The sequence below is a fragment of the Geotrypetes seraphini genome, chromosome 2 (genome assembly GCF_902459505.1).
Source record: "Geotrypetes seraphini chromosome 2, aGeoSer1.1, whole genome shotgun sequence".
Taxonomy (NCBI): domain Eukaryota; kingdom Metazoa; phylum Chordata; class Amphibia; order Gymnophiona; family Dermophiidae; genus Geotrypetes; species Geotrypetes seraphini.
Genome location: NC_047085.1, coordinates 89565841 through 89584239, shown reverse-complemented (window position 1 = coordinate 89584239; position 18399 = coordinate 89565841). Strand labels below are relative to the sequence as shown.

The window sequence follows — 18399 nt, the reverse complement described above, 5'->3', positions numbered from 1 at the left end:
CATCAGCGGCACACGCACTGTTTGAGCCCCGCGGCATGTGTTAAATTTGTTTACAGGCTTTGGCAGCGGCGGGAGAGAGAGCACAAAGCAGTAAATGAGTTGAAGTCAGCAGGCCTGGTGAGGGGAAGATGCTAGATGAAAGGGCAATCGGGAAGAACAAGAAATGCGGTATGTTGGGAGGGAGGGAAAGAAGGGGAAATGCGGTATGTTGGGAGGGAGGGAAAGAAGGGGAAATGTTGGACAAGGGCGGAAGGGGGACTGGATCATAAGGTGACAGGGGAGAGAACAGCAGGAAAGAGAGCGGAAGCAATCTTGGACCCTGAGGGGGAGGGAAGAGAGAGGTGGTGAGATGATTGATTATGGGGGGAGGGAAGAGAGATGGGATAGGAAGATAGTGAAGGAAAAAGGACAGGGAGATGTCAGGCCATCAGAGATGGAGAGGATATGCTGGGCTACAAGAATGGAGGGAGGGGATATGCTGGAAATTGTGGGAAAGACCAAGGGACAGGGGTGGCAAGGAGATGAATGAGAGGAAGATAGCCTCTAGTCCCTCACCTCCTCATCGCTGCTGCTGCTTACCAACATGTGCCTGACACTGACGGCACATGTTCTCCCCACTTCCATCATCTGCCCCCTTCTCTCTCTCTCCCTCCACCCTAGGCAATTCACTGAGGGAGCAGGATGACATGATGGAATTGCCTGGGATGGAGAGAGAGAGAGAAGGGGCAGATAATGGAAGTGGGGAGAAGAGAGAGAGAGAGAGAGAAGGGGAGTGGGGAGAACTTGTGCTGTCAGCTTCAGTTGTATATAGGGAAGCAGCAGCAGCAGCAGTGAAGAGGTGAGGGGCCCTCACCTCCTCACCACTGCTGCTGCTTTCACACATGCTAGATGGGGGGCATATGATGGATGGGGGGAAGAAGATAGAGTTAGTGAGATAGTGGAAGGGTGAAGGAAAGGGTGGCAAGCTGTGAGTAGAAACAGTGAAAAGAGGGAAACTGAGGACTGAATAGTAATAAAGAATTTAATTTAGATGGAGGCAGAAAATAGAGAAGGAAGACCAGAAAAGAAAAGGGAGAGAGAGAGGAGAGTTGCCAGAAAACGGGGAAGGAGACAGAGATATCAGATCTGAGTGGAGGAAATGAGAAGAAAGAGATGCTTAAAACCACAGGGGGGAGAGAAGGAGAGATGGAAGGAGAGAGATGCCAGACCATGATGGGAATAGAGGGAAGATGATGGATGTCAGACCAAAGGGGGGGGGGAGCAGGAGGAGAGATGGCAGAGGGAGATAGATATTTTCTGGAAGGGGCAGACACTAAATGGAAGGAAGAGAATGACAAGAAGATGAGGAAAGCAGAAACCACATGAGAAAGGTAGAAAAAAAATTATATTTTAAAATTTTTTTTTGCTTTAGGATATAGTATTGGAGCTGTGTTGATAACTGTTTAGAAATAGAAATGGTGATCCTTTTATTGGACTAATTTTAATACATGTTTGACTAATTTTCAGAGAACAAATTCTCCTTCCTCAGGTCAGGAAAGAATACTGTAACAGCAGTATACTGACCTCTGAAAGCTAATTAAAAAATGTATTAGTCCAATAAAATGGTATTATCTTATTTTCCATTTTTTGTTTTATTTTTATTTGTTAATTTGTAAAGTGATTTGTTATTTCTCTTTTTTCAAATTTACATCTATCTTTATATTTTGTTCAATATTGGGAGATATGCACCACTGTTTCTTCACCCACTAAACTGTACCGTTCCATCGGTTTGTAACACAAGCCAGCATGCTGAATGCTCTGCACTGCTCCGATGGTCACAGAATTCCTATGGTCACAGAATTCTAATGGTTACAGAAGATTCAGCCTGCCAGCCAGTGCTAAAAACCTCTTCCGTGCTTTTGTAAAAATGGGAGGGGGGGTTAGTTTGTGATTACTTATTCCATACTGGATGAGGGTAGTTCTGTGTCCTGTGTATGAAAGACATGGTTTTCTGTTAGTATTGACCAGCCTTGTTTGGCGAAATGCATCAGGCATGGTTCCTGGAAGCACCTTGAATAAACCTGGTTTGAATCTCCTTAATGTCTGCCAATCTTCTTTTGTTCCACATTGGATTCTTTGGTGGACTGCTTGCCTTGTTGTTTTGTTACAAATTAACATACATGTGGAACACACCAGAGGAGATACAGATTTGGTTGTTTGTACGACATAGAGTGAAGCAGTTGAGAGAAGTTGCAAACTTGGTTATTAATATAGACATATGCATTTGAATACTTTTATATACGTATGGAAAGGGTTCAGAGTTAAAGTCCTGAGCAAGTAGGTGGGCAGGAAGGGGGGTTTTGTTCAGAGATGTTTGGGCTTGCATAGAACTAATACTGCACACTAGCACTGGTATGGTAATCTTTGTTGTATGTTTTGAATTTTATAATAAAAGAAAAAAAGAAATACAAGTAGAAATAAAGAAGTAAATAAAACAGGTAAATAAATGGGTGTGTGGCAGGGTGGGGCATGGGCGGGGCAGGGTTAGGGGGCCCAGTGTACTTGTGTGCCTAGGGGCCCTCGAAGACTTAATCCTGCCCTGCTCACTCCGCAGGGTTGAGCACTGCTCCCAGGGATCTATTCCCAAACTCCAAGTGTTAGAGCAGGATGGCCAGGCAGGTGCTTCTTTTAAAAGTGTAACCCTCGATAGGGGATTTTGCTGGCTGGGTAGGGTTGGGGAGGTGGGGTTTTCTACTTTTGTTTTACCAAAACACAACCCAAAATTGTTGTCTGTTGTCTGTTGGTTCTTTTGTCTTTGCTCTGTTCTTTGTTGTCTGTTGCTTTGCATTCGCAATAAAAAATATTTCAACATAAAAGTGTGACCCTCCTGGCTTCAGACCTCAACTTCTGGTCCTTCTCTAAGGCAGAGCTGGTCCTGGACTACTGGTAACCTCTTAGCATAGGGAAGCCTCGAAAAAGAACAGATTAAATCCTGAAAATAAAAAAAATCTAGTGCAGAGTAGATAAAAAGACACCTTTTCAACTCGCTTGCAGAAGTTAAGACTGAGGAGAGGGGGCACTGCCCAGAAAAAGAAAGGGGTGGAGAAAAGAAAATGATTGATGTCCTCTGCAAGCAACTCATGAGTTGAGGTGCTTAACCCATCAATAAGGAATTGTATGCTGTTTGCATAGGAAGTGCCATACACATCATAAGGAATGTAAGTGGCTGAATTCAAGTTCTTCTTATCATCACATGGCTTACAAAGAGCCTGTCATAAGTTATTGGGAGTCAGTTAAATGGGCCAAGAGAAACTATTTTTCTGACAGACTTGTCTTTTTAAACCATACAACGAACTAATGTAACCAGCCCCCCCTTTGAGAGAGAAATCTGCTGTTTTCCAAATTATCTGTAGTTGTCAGCTAAGTTAATCAGCAGAAATTCTCCCAGAAGGAAGAGCCAGGTTTACTTAAAAATTAAACTTCACCCAACCAATTAACAAAACTGATGAATATATAGTAGTAGGAATACATATATATATTACTACTACTTTCCGTTCAGTCATGTCTTACCCTTGGTTACTCTGTAAGCCAGTCCTCACCATGATTCCTGGTTTTCCACGGCTTCTTTCAATTGCTTGATGTTCATTCCCATGTCATTCTTGATGGTATCCAGCCAATGGACCTTTGGTCTCTCCTGCTTCCTTTTACCACTGACCATTCTGAGTAGCACCTCCTTTTCTAGTAAATTTGCCCTTATCACATGTCCAAAATAGGTCAGTTTCTGTCTGGCAATCTTGCCTTCCAGGGACAACTCTGGGTTTATATAATCAAGAACATCTTTGCTGGTGATCCTAGCTGTCCATGGGATTCGTAGAAGTCTTTTCCAACACCACAGCTCAAACACATCAATTTTTCTTCTATCTGTTTTCGCGAGAGTCCATGTCTCTCAGCCATATGTTGCAACTGGAAACACAATGCCAGCGATTAGTCTTTGTTGATGGTGACAGAGATGTCCTTGCACTTCTATATGTGCTTCATGCTCATCATGGCTGCACGCCTCAGTGCTAATTGACACTTGATCTCTGTTGTCGAAACAACACTGTGATCAATGAGAGACACAAGGAAAATAAAGCTGTCAATCACTTCTGTTTCATCATTGTTGATCTTTATGTGGACTTTATTGTTGGTGGTAGTCATAATTTTGGCCCTCTTGTTGTTCAGATAAAGTCCCATCTTCTCGCTTTCTTCTTTCAACTTCAGGATCAACTTCTTGAGGTCCTTCTCTGCCAGCAGGGTAGTGAGACTAAGGGCTCCTTTTACTAAGCTGCGATAGCGTTTTTAGTGCGCACAGAATTTTAGTACAAGCTAAACCCGCGCTACGTGGCTAGAATTAATGCCAGCTTAATGCTGGCATTAGGGTCCAGCGCGCGTGGCAATTCAGCGCACGCTAAGCATGCGCTAAAACCGCTAGCGCAACTTAGTAAAAGGAGCCCTAAATGAGAATCAGTCTCAATTACCAGTGCTTAATTTTAAGTGCAAGGGAACTTTATTGCACTTTAAATTTGCAAAACCAGTTAAAGGAAATAAGACCAAAAAGGGAAATATGACCAAAGGAAATATGACTAGTTAAAGGAAATATGACCAAAAAAGCAAACAGGATGCTAGAAATTATTAAAAAAGGGTTGGTTAACAAGACTAAGAATGTTATAGTGCCCCAGTATCGCTCCATGGTGTGACCTCATCTGGAGTATTGCGTTCAATTCTAGTCTCCTTATCTCAAGAAAGATATAGTGGTGCTAGAAAAGGTTCACAGAAGAGCGACCAAGATGATAAAAGGGATGGAACTCCTCTCGTATGAGGAAAGACTAAAACGGATAGGGCTCTTCAGCTTGGAAAAGAGACGGCTGAGGGGGGAGATATGATTGAAGTCTACAAAATCCTGAGTTGAGTAGAACAAGTACAAATGGATTGATTTTTCACTCCGTCAAAAATTACAAAGACTAGGGGACACTCGATGAAGTTACAGGGAAAATACTTTTAAAACCAATAGGAGGAAATTTTTTTTCACTCAGAGAATAGTTAAGCTCTGAAACGCATTGCCAGAGGTTGTGGTAAGAGCAGATAGCATAGCTAGTTTTAAGAAAGGTTTGGACAAGTTCCTGGAGGAAAAGTCTGTTATTGAGAAAGACATGAGGGAAGCCACTGCTTGTCCTGGATCAGTGGAGTGACGATGTTCCCAAATGGACTTTATTTGAAAGTATCAAAGTTCCAAAGGTACACTAAAATCATCCACATAAAATAATTCCATCCACATAAAAGTAAATCATCCACATAAGAGCCTTAAAGGACCTAGTCCGCTAGGGATACAAGACCCAACACGGTCCGCGTTTCGACAAAAAGTCTTCTTCAGGGGTCCCTGGGGGTCCTATAAAGGTGAGTACGTGGGAAACAATTGTGTGGTGAACCGGAAATAAGACACTGCTTGCATTTGCAATGGAAAGCAATCTATGACTGATTTAAGTTGTATTAACAAAAATGTTATAATATGTAGTTATAATATTTTTGAGAACAAGTCCCTGCTGGCCAAAGTTATAATCTAAAATATGAGAGAAAATTTGTACAGTACTAATTTTCAACTCTTGTAACCATTTGAGTTATGTATAATATTTTTCCAAAAAGAAACACTTAGCAAAGTGTAAACTTGGGGCTCCTTTTATCAAGCCATGCTAGTGGTTTAACGCACGTAATACCGCGCACTAAACCGCCGTCTGCGCTAGCCATTAATGCCTCCCTTGAGCAGGTGCTAATTTTTATGCCAGCGCGGGGGTTAACACGTGATGAAATGTCACGCGTGTTAACCTCGCTAGCGCGGCTTGATAAAAGGAGCCCTTAGTTTTCAAGGTATTTCCAAACATTAATATTTAACATTCAATTAAAATTCAGCTTATCTTAACTTTGTGTAAGTAGTTCTTTAAACTATCAGTCCTCAAAACCTTGAATTTTTAAGTCTTCTCTCTTGCATGAATTTCTTCAGTTCTCCTTTCTTGCAGTGAATTTATTTTCTCTTAATCTTCATATACCTTATCTTAATTAAAATAAATTAAAAGAAACTAACTCCCTTAGTGAGTGTGCTGAGTAAGGAACCTGCCAGGAAAACCTAAACTGTAAAATTCTTGCTTGAAAAAATAAAAGTAAAATGTCCTTTTCTTTAAGTAATGTTAGGAAATTCTTCTTTACGGAGAGGGTGGTTGTTGCGTGGAATGCGCTTCCGAGGGAGGTGGTAGAGAAGTAAACGGTGACAGAGTTCAAACAAGCATGGGATGAACACAGAGGATCTCTAATCAGAAAATAATGGGTATACATTGAAGGAAGTAAGGCCAGTACTGGGCAGGCTTGCACGGCCTGTGTCCCGTATATGGACATTCAGTTGAGGACGGGCTGGGGAGGTTTTTGATGGCTGGGATGGTTAAGATGGGCTGGAGTGAGCTTTGATGGAGATTCCAGTAGATGGAATCTAAGCACACTACTGGGCATAGCTCTGGGTTTCTGGCCCAGAAATATCTAAGAAAAAGGACCATTTAAACTAAACTATGTTTTTAAGTTCCTAGCTACTCTGTAATTTATTTTCTCTATTCTCACCAATACAGAGGTTTGGAATGCTGCAGTGTTGCTGACTTCAATTATTCTGGAACCCTCAGACAAGTGCATCTACTATAATAAAACCATTAGCATGCATGCGCAGTTGAAACTTAGTGCGGCCGTGATCCCTGATCCGTGGATCCGTGTCGCCGCATGCGCAGTAGGAGCCTTTGGCGGTTTGCGACATGTGTGGCGGTTTCCCCAGCAACGTTCCTGCCCTGATCTCCGACACCGGCTGACTTCTGACGACGCCTCTCCTTCTCACTTCTGGACCAGCAGCGGCAGCAGCCGCGGGGAATTTGCTAGGCCGGCCCACTTCAATAATGTGAAGCGAGCCGGCCTAGCAAAAGCCCCGAGAAGGGATACTACTGGACAGGGGGGAGGTAAAAGAAATGGAGAAGGGCTACTGCTGGACAGGGGGAGCAGGAAAGGGGTATAAGGAACGGAGAAGGGCTACTGCTGGACAGGGGGAGCAGGGAAGGGGTGCTGCTGGATATGGGGGAGGTAAAAGTAAGGGAGAAGGGACAGAGAGAAAGAAAGAAAAAAAGACAGACAGACAGACAGACAGGGGGCAGAGAGAAAGAAAGAAATGCCTAAGTCTAGCAACCGTTAATGTAACGGGCTAAAAAACTAATACCACTATAAAAATGTGTAGAAAATTTTCTTTTTCTTTTCTCTTTTAAAGACCCAGAGCCCCTGAGAAAACTTTCATATAATGTTCTTTTGTCCCTAAGCTGTTGAGGTTTCAATAACCTCTAATTCTAAGGTTCTTTTAAACAACTCAGCAGTTAAATTGAATTTCATAACTGTTTAGCCTTAAATTTACTTCTAATAGGTAAATTCACCACAGAGCAACAATTGACAGCTCTTTTACCTTTTACCACAGTGTTGCTGTATTAGTTTCCTTTAATTCCCTCTTTCAACTCTTAGAAAAACAGGTAAAATTCACTAAAATTAAACAGCAAATATTCTAATAAACTTTCCTTAAGTTCCTAAATACTTTTGTTAGGAATTCTGCACTTCTTAGGAAAACCTCCTTACTTGCTATGAGCTTCAAGAATACTCCAAAGTGTCTCACTCACACTATAGGCACGCAGACTTTATTTTGCACAATCATCTATTCTCACATAAACCATAAATTTCCACTTTTCACTCAAATAAACAGAAGCTCTTCCATAAGCTTTCTCTCTCCTTCATTGTGAGCGTTAATCTCCAACTGTAACTTGCAGCAAGCTTCCTGACTTGTGCAGCCAATCAGCTTCATTCAGAGATTCCATTTTTTAAAAAATCTCACTTCTGCGCAATTGCAGTATTATATTGCTGGATAATATTTTTAAAAGTCTTTTAAAATTATCATTTATTTACAACCATTGGTTACACTAGTATTCTTCATCATTTTATATTGTATTTCAGTGAATCAGCACCAAGACTGATTTATTACAATAGTGAGGGCCTTAGTGAGCCCCTTTTTCTAGTGGTGGATTTGTCAGCTGCAGAACAATTTAAGGTTTTTTAGGGTTCTCAGCAGAGTTTCAAGCTCTTTCGAGCGCCAGCCCTTCCAGATGATGGCATTAAATAGTGTGGTTTCTGGGTGTTGTGAAGTGTTCTTTTGAGAAATACAGTAGGTTTGCAGTAGTAGTTCTCACAAAGGGGTCCCTAACAGCAGATAGAAAGAGATTCAGAAGTGATGAAAGGGATCTCTTAGCTGTTAACCGCATTGAACCGCAAGGTAACTGCAGTATATAAGAATTTATGTAATGTAATGTAATTCACTGAACTCCCTTTCATCACTTCTGAATCCCCTTCTATCTGCTGTTAGGGACCCCAATGTGAGAACTACTACCGCGTATCAATAAGGGATCCAAGAGGAAAAGGAACAAAGAACCGGCGTGGGTCACTGTTGTGGTGAAGGAAGCGATCAAAGAAAAGAAAACTTCATTTAATGAATGGAAAAGGTTAAAAATGGACGAAAACTGGAAAAGCATAAATAGCATCAACGCAAGTGCCATAAAGCGGTAAAAGGGGCCAAAAAAGACTACGAGGAAAAAATAGCCAAGGAGGCAAAAAACTTCAAGCCATTCTTTCGATATATTAAGGGGAAACGACCCGTAAAGAAAGCAGTGGGACCGTTGGATGATGATGGAATAAACGGAGTGCTAAAGGAGGACAAAGCCATCGCTGATAAACTGAACACATTTTTTGCGTCTGTGTTTACCAAAGAGGATATACACAACATACCGGAACCCAACAAACTATATGCTGGAGCTGAAGACGGGAAACTGACAAGGATGACGGTCAGTTTAGAAGAAGTATGCAGGCAGATTGATAGACTTAAGAGTGACAAATCCCCGGGACCGGATGGCATCCATCCTAGGGTCATTAAGGAACTGAAAGGGACAATAGCTGAACTACTTCAACTAATAGCCAACCTGTCGATCAAATCGGGAAAGATTCTGGAAGACTGGAAGGTGGCGAATGTTACGCCAATCTTCAAAAAAGGTTCAAGGGGAGATCCGGGAAACTACAGGCCGGTGAGTCTGACCTCGGTACCGGGAAAGATGGTAGAGGCGCTGATAAAAGACTGCATCATTGATCACCTAGACGGACACAATCTGATGAGGACCAGTCAGCACGGCTTCAGCAAAGGACGATCTTGCTTGACGAACCTGCTGCACTTCTTCGAGGGAGTCAACAGGTAGATAGACAAGGGTGACCCAGTCGACATTATATAAGGCATTCGACAAGGTTCTGCATGAACGACTTCTTCGGAAAATTGAGAGCCATGGAATAGAGGGTGAACTACTCACGTGGATTAGAAACTGGCTAACGGATAGGAAACAGAGAGTGGGGGTAAATGAACAATACTCGGACTGGAAGAACGTCACCAGTGGGGTGCCGCAGGGCTCGGTGCTTGGACCCGTGCTCTTCAACATATTCATAAATGATCTGGAAATAGGTACGATGAGTGAGGTGATTAAATTTGCGGACGATACGAAGTTATTCAGAGTAGTGAAGACGCAGGGGGACTGTGAAGATCTGCAACACGACATAACCATGCTCGAGAAATGGGCAACAACATGGCAAATGAGGTTCAAAGTGGATAAGTGTAAAGTAATGCATGTTGGTATCAAAAATCCCATGCACGAAAACAGGATGTCCGGGGCGGTACTTGGGGAGACCCCCCGGGAAAGGGACTTGGGAGTACTGATTGACAAGTCGATGAAGCCGTCTGCACAATGTGCAGCGGCGGTGAAAAGGGCGAACAGAATGCTAGGAATGATTAAGAAGGGAATCACGAATAGATCGGAGAAGGTAATCATGCCGCTGTACCGGGCCATGGTACGCCCTCACCTGGAATACTGCGTCCAGCACTGGTTGCCGTACATGAAGAAGGACATGGCACTACTCGAAAGGGTCCAGAGAAGAGCAACTAAAATGGTTAAGGGGTTGAAGGAGCTGCCGTACAATGAGAGATTAGAGAAGCTGGGCCTATTCTCCCTTGAAAAGAGGAGATTGAGAGGGGACATGATCGAAACATTCAAGATAATGAAGGGATTAGATTCAGTAGATAAAGACAGATTGTTCACCCTCTCCAAGGTAGAGAGGACGAGAGGGCACTCTCTAAAGTTAAAAGGGGATAGATTCCGTACAAACGTAAGGAAGTTCTTCTTCACCCAGAGAGTGGTGGAGAGCTGGAATGCTCTTCCAGAGGCTGTTATAGGGGAAAACACCCTCCAGGGATTCAAGACAAGGTTGGACAAGTTCTTGCTGAACCAGAACGAACGCAGGTAGGGTTGGTCTCGGTTAGGGCACAGATCTTTGACCTGGGGGCCGCTGCGTGAGCGGACTGCTGGGCGCGATGGACCGCTGGTCTGACCCAGCAGCAGCAATTCTTATGTTCTTATGAACCTACTGTATTTCTCAAAAGAGCACAACACCCAGAAACCACACTAATTAATGACACATTCAACACAACTCTTTCTATACATATCACTGACAGCTCAGTCTATTTTCAAACAAGGGACTCTATAAAAAAAAGCTCAACACAACCGTCTATAACAGGGGTAGGGAACTCCGGTCCTCGAGAGCCATATTCCAGTCGGATTTTCAGGATTTCCCCAATGAATATGCATTGAAAGCAGTGCATGCAAATAGATCTCATGCATATTCATTGGGGAAATCCTGAAAACCCGACTGGAATACGGCTCTCGAGGACCGGAGTTCCCTACACCTGGTCTCATTTCCATGGATTTTTGCAGGTTTTCACTGCTGAATACAGTTCTCTGCTATACCTATTATATACTACAGCTATGAAAAATATCAAGATAACAAATAGCAATGAATACATAAACTGAAATTAAACTCATTGTGAAAAATTAAATCAAATGAAAAAAATGAGGCTTCCCAAACCTTTCGTTTCCTAGGGATAGGCTCATCAAACAGCAGGTTACTTGCGTCTGTTTCATCAATGCCTTCATCTGGAAGGGCTGGTGCTCGAAAGAGCTTGAAACTGTCTGCAGACAATGGTGGGGATGGGGTTGATGGATTTGAATGATCGCTAGGGGCACTCCAGCTCCAATATCCACTGCTACTGGTACTGGAAGGCACATATCCTCCTTCTTTCCAAGATCCATTCAGACCTTCTGCAAAACAAAATTCAGCAAACATGATTAAGAAGGTTAGTATTCAGGAATACAAACAATCAAATAGAGGACAATAAGTTTTCTTATTTATACTCAAGAGATGCAGCGAGCATATTGTTACTTTGCTTAGCCGCTATTAGAAACAGTATGCTGGTCTCATTGGACCTTTGGTCTGACCAGTTTGGCATGCTTTTTTCAGATCTGAAGTGGAAGAGTAGCCTAATGGTTAGTACAGTGGGTTGTAACTCTGGCGAAGTGGGTTCAACTAAGTCCCACTGGAACTCTCTGTGACCCTGCGCAAGTCACCTAACCTTTTATTGCCCCAGGTACAAAAAACTTAGATTGTAGTCCCACTAGGGACAGAGGAAATGCCTACATAAAAAATGTGCACAGCACTGCATTCATCTGGTAGTGCTATAGCAATGATCACTGGTAGTGAAGTGAGACAGTAAAGCGTTCTCTGGAGTAACAATTTCAACAAAATTGCAGAAAATCTTTGATGTCAACTTCTAATTAAAATAAACAGACTTAAGATAAGCCACGTTGAGTGAGACAAAAGTCAACTGAGCCTAGTGTCCTCTCTCCAACGGTGGCTAGTCAGGGTCACAAACAACTGAAAGATCCCCAAAGAGAAGGCCTTCGCATGGTTTATTTTAAATGATGAGTAATGTCTTCCCACCGCCCCCAGTCCCCCAGTCTACCTGGCTAATAAGCTTTTATGAACTGTACTTCCTTGATATTGTCAAACCTCTTTTGAACACAGCTAATTTATTCCCCTTTTTACAAAACCGTAGCGCAGTTTTTAGCGCCGGACGTGGTGGTAATAGCTCCAATGCTCATAGGAATTCTATAAGCGTTGGAGCTATTACCGCCATGGCTGGGACTAACAAATGTGCTACAGTTTGGAAAAGGGTGGGGGGGAGTAGTTATTTATTTAATTTACAGATGCTTGATATATTGTAAAGGTCAGCGTTGACTTCTATGCAGTTTACAACAGTTAAAAGATAGGAAAAGGGAAAGAATAAGTAGGAGAGGAAAAATTTATATTTAGAGAATTGCCTTGATCATATCATCTAGCAAAAGATTCCACAGTTTAATTTTGCACTGCATAAAAAACTATTTTGTACAGTTTGTTTTAAACTGCTGTTAGTTCCATGGAGTGACCTCTTGTATTACTGCTCTTGTCCAACATATTGATTTTCCTACTTGTCAGGCTGGACATACTCTTGATCTGGGGTTCTTTCTTCTTTTTCTTCTATATTTTTCTGGATTTCATGTTCTTCCATTTTCTTGGTCTAATCACTTTATGATATCCTTTAATAGTCATATCGCTCCACTAATTTCTTCAGTTCCCTTGCACTGCTCCAAACCACAGTTCTTTTAAAGAACCAGTCCTTATCTATTCCTCTATTGTCATCATTCCTCCCTTCTGATTTTTCACAGGTACCTTTTGACATGCAAGCCTCATATTGGGACTCTTCCTTTACTTCTGCCTTCTTGCCAATTTGTTTGGATAAAGGACATTCTCCATGGATCCACAATGGACTGCATATCCTTTGGAGTCACTCATCACATGGAAAGGCTCTGGAGGAAAACCAAATCAGAGGAGTCACTGCAGAGCTATAAAAAGTGCTATAATTTTTACCATCTGAAAATAAAGCTTTTGAAAAAGATTTTTTACTTAACTCAGATTCTTAGGGCTGCTAACAAACCAAAAAACTATTTGATTCTTAAAGATTTGACTTAATTGCCCTTGGATGCTTGTTGATTCTTTTCTCACCAAACCTTTCCTGCTTCAGGTTCAGGCCTTAGTGTCATCTGCATACTACCAGTCTTCTGTTGTGAGCACTAACTCTGCAGCCTCTGTCCCTGTATCCCATTTGCAATAATGCAAATGGGAATCTTTACCTTTCCCTCTTTGACCATTCTTACTATATTAATTGGTAACGTGAGAAAAACCACCTGTTCCTTTGATCCAGTTTTGTCATCCTGGATATCTCATCCTCATCACTGTCTTCTCTTTATCTTACATCATATGGTCACTAACAGTTTATTTCAAGGCGTAGTCCCAAATGCTTGGAAATATTTATTGGTCAGACCCCTAATAAAAAAAACCCATCATTATATATCAATGCCCTGCTCAGATATCACCTGATCTCAAATCTCCACTTTCCCTCTAAAATTTTGGAACAAGTGATTTTCAAACAACTTTCGGATTATGTATATCGTACTTGCATTCTTTATCCTCATCAGTCTTGTTTTAGACCAAGCGACAGTTGCAAAACCATACTCACTATCCTCTTTAATGAAGTTCTCTTAGGCTTCCATGGCTGACGTCATGATTTTTGCAGTTGTCCGGGTTTTGGCGCATCTGGGCAGGTAGAACTGACATTTCAGCCATCATGTTATGGCTTTCTTTAGGGTGTCCTGTGAGGTCTGCAGTTTGTCTTTATATATAGTTGGTTCTCTGACTGGATTGGCTGGGGTTTGAGGAGATTGAGGCATGAAAGTATTTTGGTCCTGAATTTGAATTTTAGCGAGAAAGTCCATTGGTCCTGAATTTGAATTGTGGAGGGAAAGAACATTGGTCACAATTTTTAATTCTGGCGGGAAAGTCCTTTGGCACAATTTTTTAAATTCTGGGAAGAGAGGGCTGGAAACTTTGAGGGTGGAAGAAGGCATTTGTCTTTGGTCCCAGTTCTTGTGCTAAATTTGGTTTAGCGGTTGCCATTCTTTGTTTATGGAGAGTCCTTTATCTCTATTGAAGCTATTGGGGTATCTTGCTATCTCTATTGCCTCTGATTCTTTCGGTCATCAACAGTTTTCTTTCTCTAAGACTTTGGTGTTCTTAAATGTAATTGTATGACCAGTTTCCTTGGCATGGAGGGCTACAGCTGATTTTTCTGTGTTGCATAGCTTTTGGTATCTTTTGTACTCTTTCAGCCTCTGCCCCTTCTTTTCTCCCCATTTCCATTTAGCATCTGTTCCCTCCCCCTTCTCTCTTCTCTTCACTTCCATCAACATCTGCCCCTTCTCTCTCTCTCATTCCGGCGTTCTAACCTGCTTGTTTCTTACTTACAGGATCGGGAGGCAGAAGGGAGATAGCCAGGGCTGAGAGGAGACACAAGGGCAGCAAGGCAGAGGACAGGATCCAGCCAGGAGGGGTGGAAGACTGATCGGGGTAGCGGCGAGAGTAGGCTCCACCCACCCCCACCGCGTCAGAGGTCGCTTCAGTGCCCAGGCTCCCCCTTAAAAGGCAGGAAGCCTGAGCACGAGGCAGACCGCAGCGGCGTTCTAACCTGCTTGTTTCTTACTTACAGGATCGGGAGGCAGAAGGGAGATAGCCAGGGCTGAGAGGAGACACAAGGGCAGCAAGGCAGAGGACAGGATCCAGCCAGGAGGGGTGGAAGACTGATCGGGGTAGTGGCGAGAGTAGGCTCCGCCCACCCCCACTGCGTCAGAGGTCGCTTCAGTGCCCAGGCTCCCCCTTAAAAGGGGGCGAGCCAACGGCGCGCGGCGTGGGCGCCTTTGCGAAGGAGCCGAGAGAAGGAGCTAGGAGTCCAGGCTGCTCGGCAGCAACTTCAATTTTCAACCTTCAATCTTCCTAATTAAATTCTAAAAAAAACAAACAACAACCCTATTCTTTCTTCTATACTCATTATTTCTTCTCTCTCTACTTTTCCACCTAGCTACACGTCGGGCACACTCCAGCTCACAACTTTATATCACAAGGAAGGAAAAATGGAGGCAGCAGAAGGCCAGCGAAGCTTTCCAGTATACTGCATTGACTGTCACATGTATGACTACCTCCCTTCCGGGAGGCATGCCTACATATGCAGTTGATGTCAGGAACTGGCTAGCCTAAGGAAGGAGGTCGGGAGACTGCAGATCAAAGTACAAGAGCTAGAGGGACTCCGCTCCATAGAGGAACCAAGGGAATTTGAACCAACTGAGGACACCACCAGAGAAAACCACATCAACGAACAGGTCAGAGAGCTCGAAAGATTCATCGAGGAGGCCTGCAAGATGGTAGAAACACAGGATCACCCGCTCTTCAGAAGGGAACAAATGGATGGAGGACAGGACCAGCCAGGAGCCTCCAGGACCCACCAGGAGCCGAGGGAGAGGAACCTTGTGGAGAAACCAATCAGGAGAAAGAAGGATTGGAGGACCCAATCATTGACACAGACCTGAGACCCAGGAGGAAGCTGAGGAGAGGAAAATCTGCTATCGTGGTGGGAGACTCAATCCTGAGAGAGGTGGACAGTCACATAGCAGGAGGCAGAGCGGATCGCCTAGTGACATGTCTCCCAGGGGCGAGGACAAAGGACATCTCCGACAGAATCGAGAGAATTATGGAGGGAGCTGAGACAGAGGAAACAGCAGTGATAATCCACATCGGAACCAATGACATCAGCAGAAGGAATTTCAACATGAAAACACTGACTGAGCAGTTTAAGATCTTGGGGAGGAAGCTGAAGCTGAGGACAGGGAAGATAGCCTTTTCAGAGATCCTGCCAGTACCAAGGGCAGATGCAAGGAGGCAGACCGAGCTGCAAGCAACAAATGGATGGCTGAGGCGATGGTGTGATGAGGAGGGTTTCCTCTTTGTACGGAACTGGTCAACCTTCCTGGGGAAAAACAAGCTCTACAGGAGAGACAGACTGCATTTGAGCACGGCTGGGACGAGGATGCTGGCACGAAACTTCCAGACCTGCATAGACATGACTTTAAACTGATAACAAGGGGAAAGCCGACAGTCAATCTGACCTCGACACATCGGACCACAGTATCGAGCAAAGATACTGAAACAGGAAATGGCGATAGTGGACTAGAGACAAAATGGATACTTTATGGTCATAAACCCAAAGATGCAGTACAGGGACCCGAGAGGAAATCAGAGCAAAAGAGCAAGACAAGGAGGAAACAGCCGGAACCAGAGGGCTATCAAAGAACAAAGAAGCGGGCAGAGGACAGGATAGACACACCACAGGAGGCAGACTGTGAGGAGACCAGCAAGGGCATCAAATCAAGAGTAGATCCAAAAGAAAAGGTAACAAACTGGGACTTAAATTGCCTATATACAAATGCTAGGAGCCTAAGGACTAAAATGGGGGAGCTAGAAGTTATAGCCAGAAATAAGGACCTAGACATAATAGGAATCACAGAGACATGGTGGTCAGAGGACAACAAATGGGATGTGGCCCTGCCAGGGTACAAACTCTACAGGAGGGACAGGGTACACAAGAAGGGGGGAGGAATAGCACTGTATATAAAGGACTCCATTCCTTCATCCAGAACAGAAACAACAATAAGGGCAGACAGTCTGGAGTCACTATGGGTTAAGCTGACAGGAGGGGAAGGAGCTGACATCAAACTGGGACTGTACTATCGCCCACCAGGACAGCCAGAAGCAAACGACCTGGACCTGGAGGCCGAACTGAGGCAGGTGTGCAAAAGTGGAAGGGTGGTGGTTATGGGGGATTTCAACTATCCGGGAATAGACTGGGACATTGGGCTCTCAAATTGCACGAGAGAAACTAAATTCCTAGAGGCGATAAGGGACTGTTTCATGGAGCAGCTGGTCACGGAACCAACGCGAGGGGATGCCACTCTAGACCTAATCCTCAACGGGCTAGAGGGACCAGCAAAGGAAGTGGTGGTAATAGCACCATTAGGGAACAGCGATCACAACATGATCCAGTACAAATTAAACATGGGAACATCAAAGGTGAAAAGAACCACAACGACAGCACTCAACTTCAGAAAAGGAAACTACAAGGACATGAGGAAAATGGTAGGAAAAAAGCTCAGCAACAGCTCAGGGAAGATGAAGACCGTAAAGGAAGCCTGGACACTGCTTAAAGGCACAGTGCTCGAGGCACAAGACCTGTGCGTCCCAAGGTTTAGGAAAGGGTGCAAAAAAAATCGAACTAGAAACCCAGCATGGATAACAACTGCAGTTAAAAAGGCGATAAGTGACAAGAAATCATCCTTCAAGAAATGGAAAAAGGAACCAACAAAGGAAAACCAGGAAGAGCACAAAAGACACCAGAAAGAATGCCATCGAGCGGTCAGGAAAGCAAAGAGTGAATATGAGGAAAAACTGGCAGGAGAAGCAAGAAACTTCAAACCCTTCTTCAGGTATGTGAAAGGGAAACAACCAGCCAGAGAGGAAGTGGGACCACTGGACGACGGAGACAGGAAAGGAGCAATAAAGGAGGAAAAAGAGATAGCTGACAGGTTGAACAAATTCTTCTCGTCAGTCTTCAACAGAGAGGACACATCCAATATTCCAGAACCCGAGGTGATTATAAACGAAGAACACGACGAAAGGCTGGTACAACTAGAGGTAAGCAAAGAGGATGTCCTCAGACAGATAGACAGAAGCGACAAATCACCGGGCCCGGACGGCATCCACCCAAGGGTACTAAAAGAACTGTGAAACGAAATAGCAGAGACACTTCGCCAAATATGTAACCTCTCCCTAAAAACTGGGGAAATCCCAGAGGACTGGAAAATAGCAAATGTCACGCCCATCTTTAAGAAGGGATCAAGGGGTGACCCGGGAAACTACAGGCCTGTGAGCTTGACCTCGGTTCCAGGAAAGATGATGGAAGCAATGGTAAAGGACACAATCTGCGAACACATAGAAAACAATGGACATCTGAAGGCGAGCCAGCATGGCTTCTGCCAGGGAAGGTCATGCCTCACGAACTTGCTGTACTTCTTTGAGGGAATAAACAGCCAGATGGATAAGGGGGAATCCATAGACATCATTTACCTTGACTTCCAAAAAGCCTTCGACAAGGTACCTCACGAACGGCTACTTAAAAAGCTGTGGAACCACGGGGTGCAAGGGGATATCTACCGATGGATCAAACACTGGTTGGCAGGCAGGAAACAGAGGGTTGGAGTAAAGGGCCAATACTCAGACTGGCAATGGGTCACGAGCGGAGTTCCACAGGGGTCGGTGCTGGGACCTCTACTGTTCAATATATTTATTAACGATCTGGAGACGGGGACAAAATGTGAGGTTATCAAATTTGCTGATGACACCAAACTCTGCAGCAGGGTTAGAAACACGGAAGACTGTGAAGACCTGCAAAGGGACCTAACAAGACTGGAAGACTGGGCA

General features: G+C 43.9%; 1 protein-coding gene across 2 annotated transcripts in view; it reads right to left on the bottom strand.

Moving 5' to 3' along the window:
• The window catches only part of ZNF704 (zinc finger protein 704), a 148795-nt gene that overhangs the window by 32845 nt on the left and 97551 nt on the right, over nt 1–18399 (bottom strand). For both annotated transcript variants that reach the window (XM_033933282.1, XM_033933283.1), the window contains one exon: nt 11029–11261. In XM_033933282.1, the coding sequence (XP_033789173.1) occupies nt 11029–11261 (233 nt within the window). The remainder of the gene's footprint in view (nt 1–11028; nt 11262–18399) is intronic.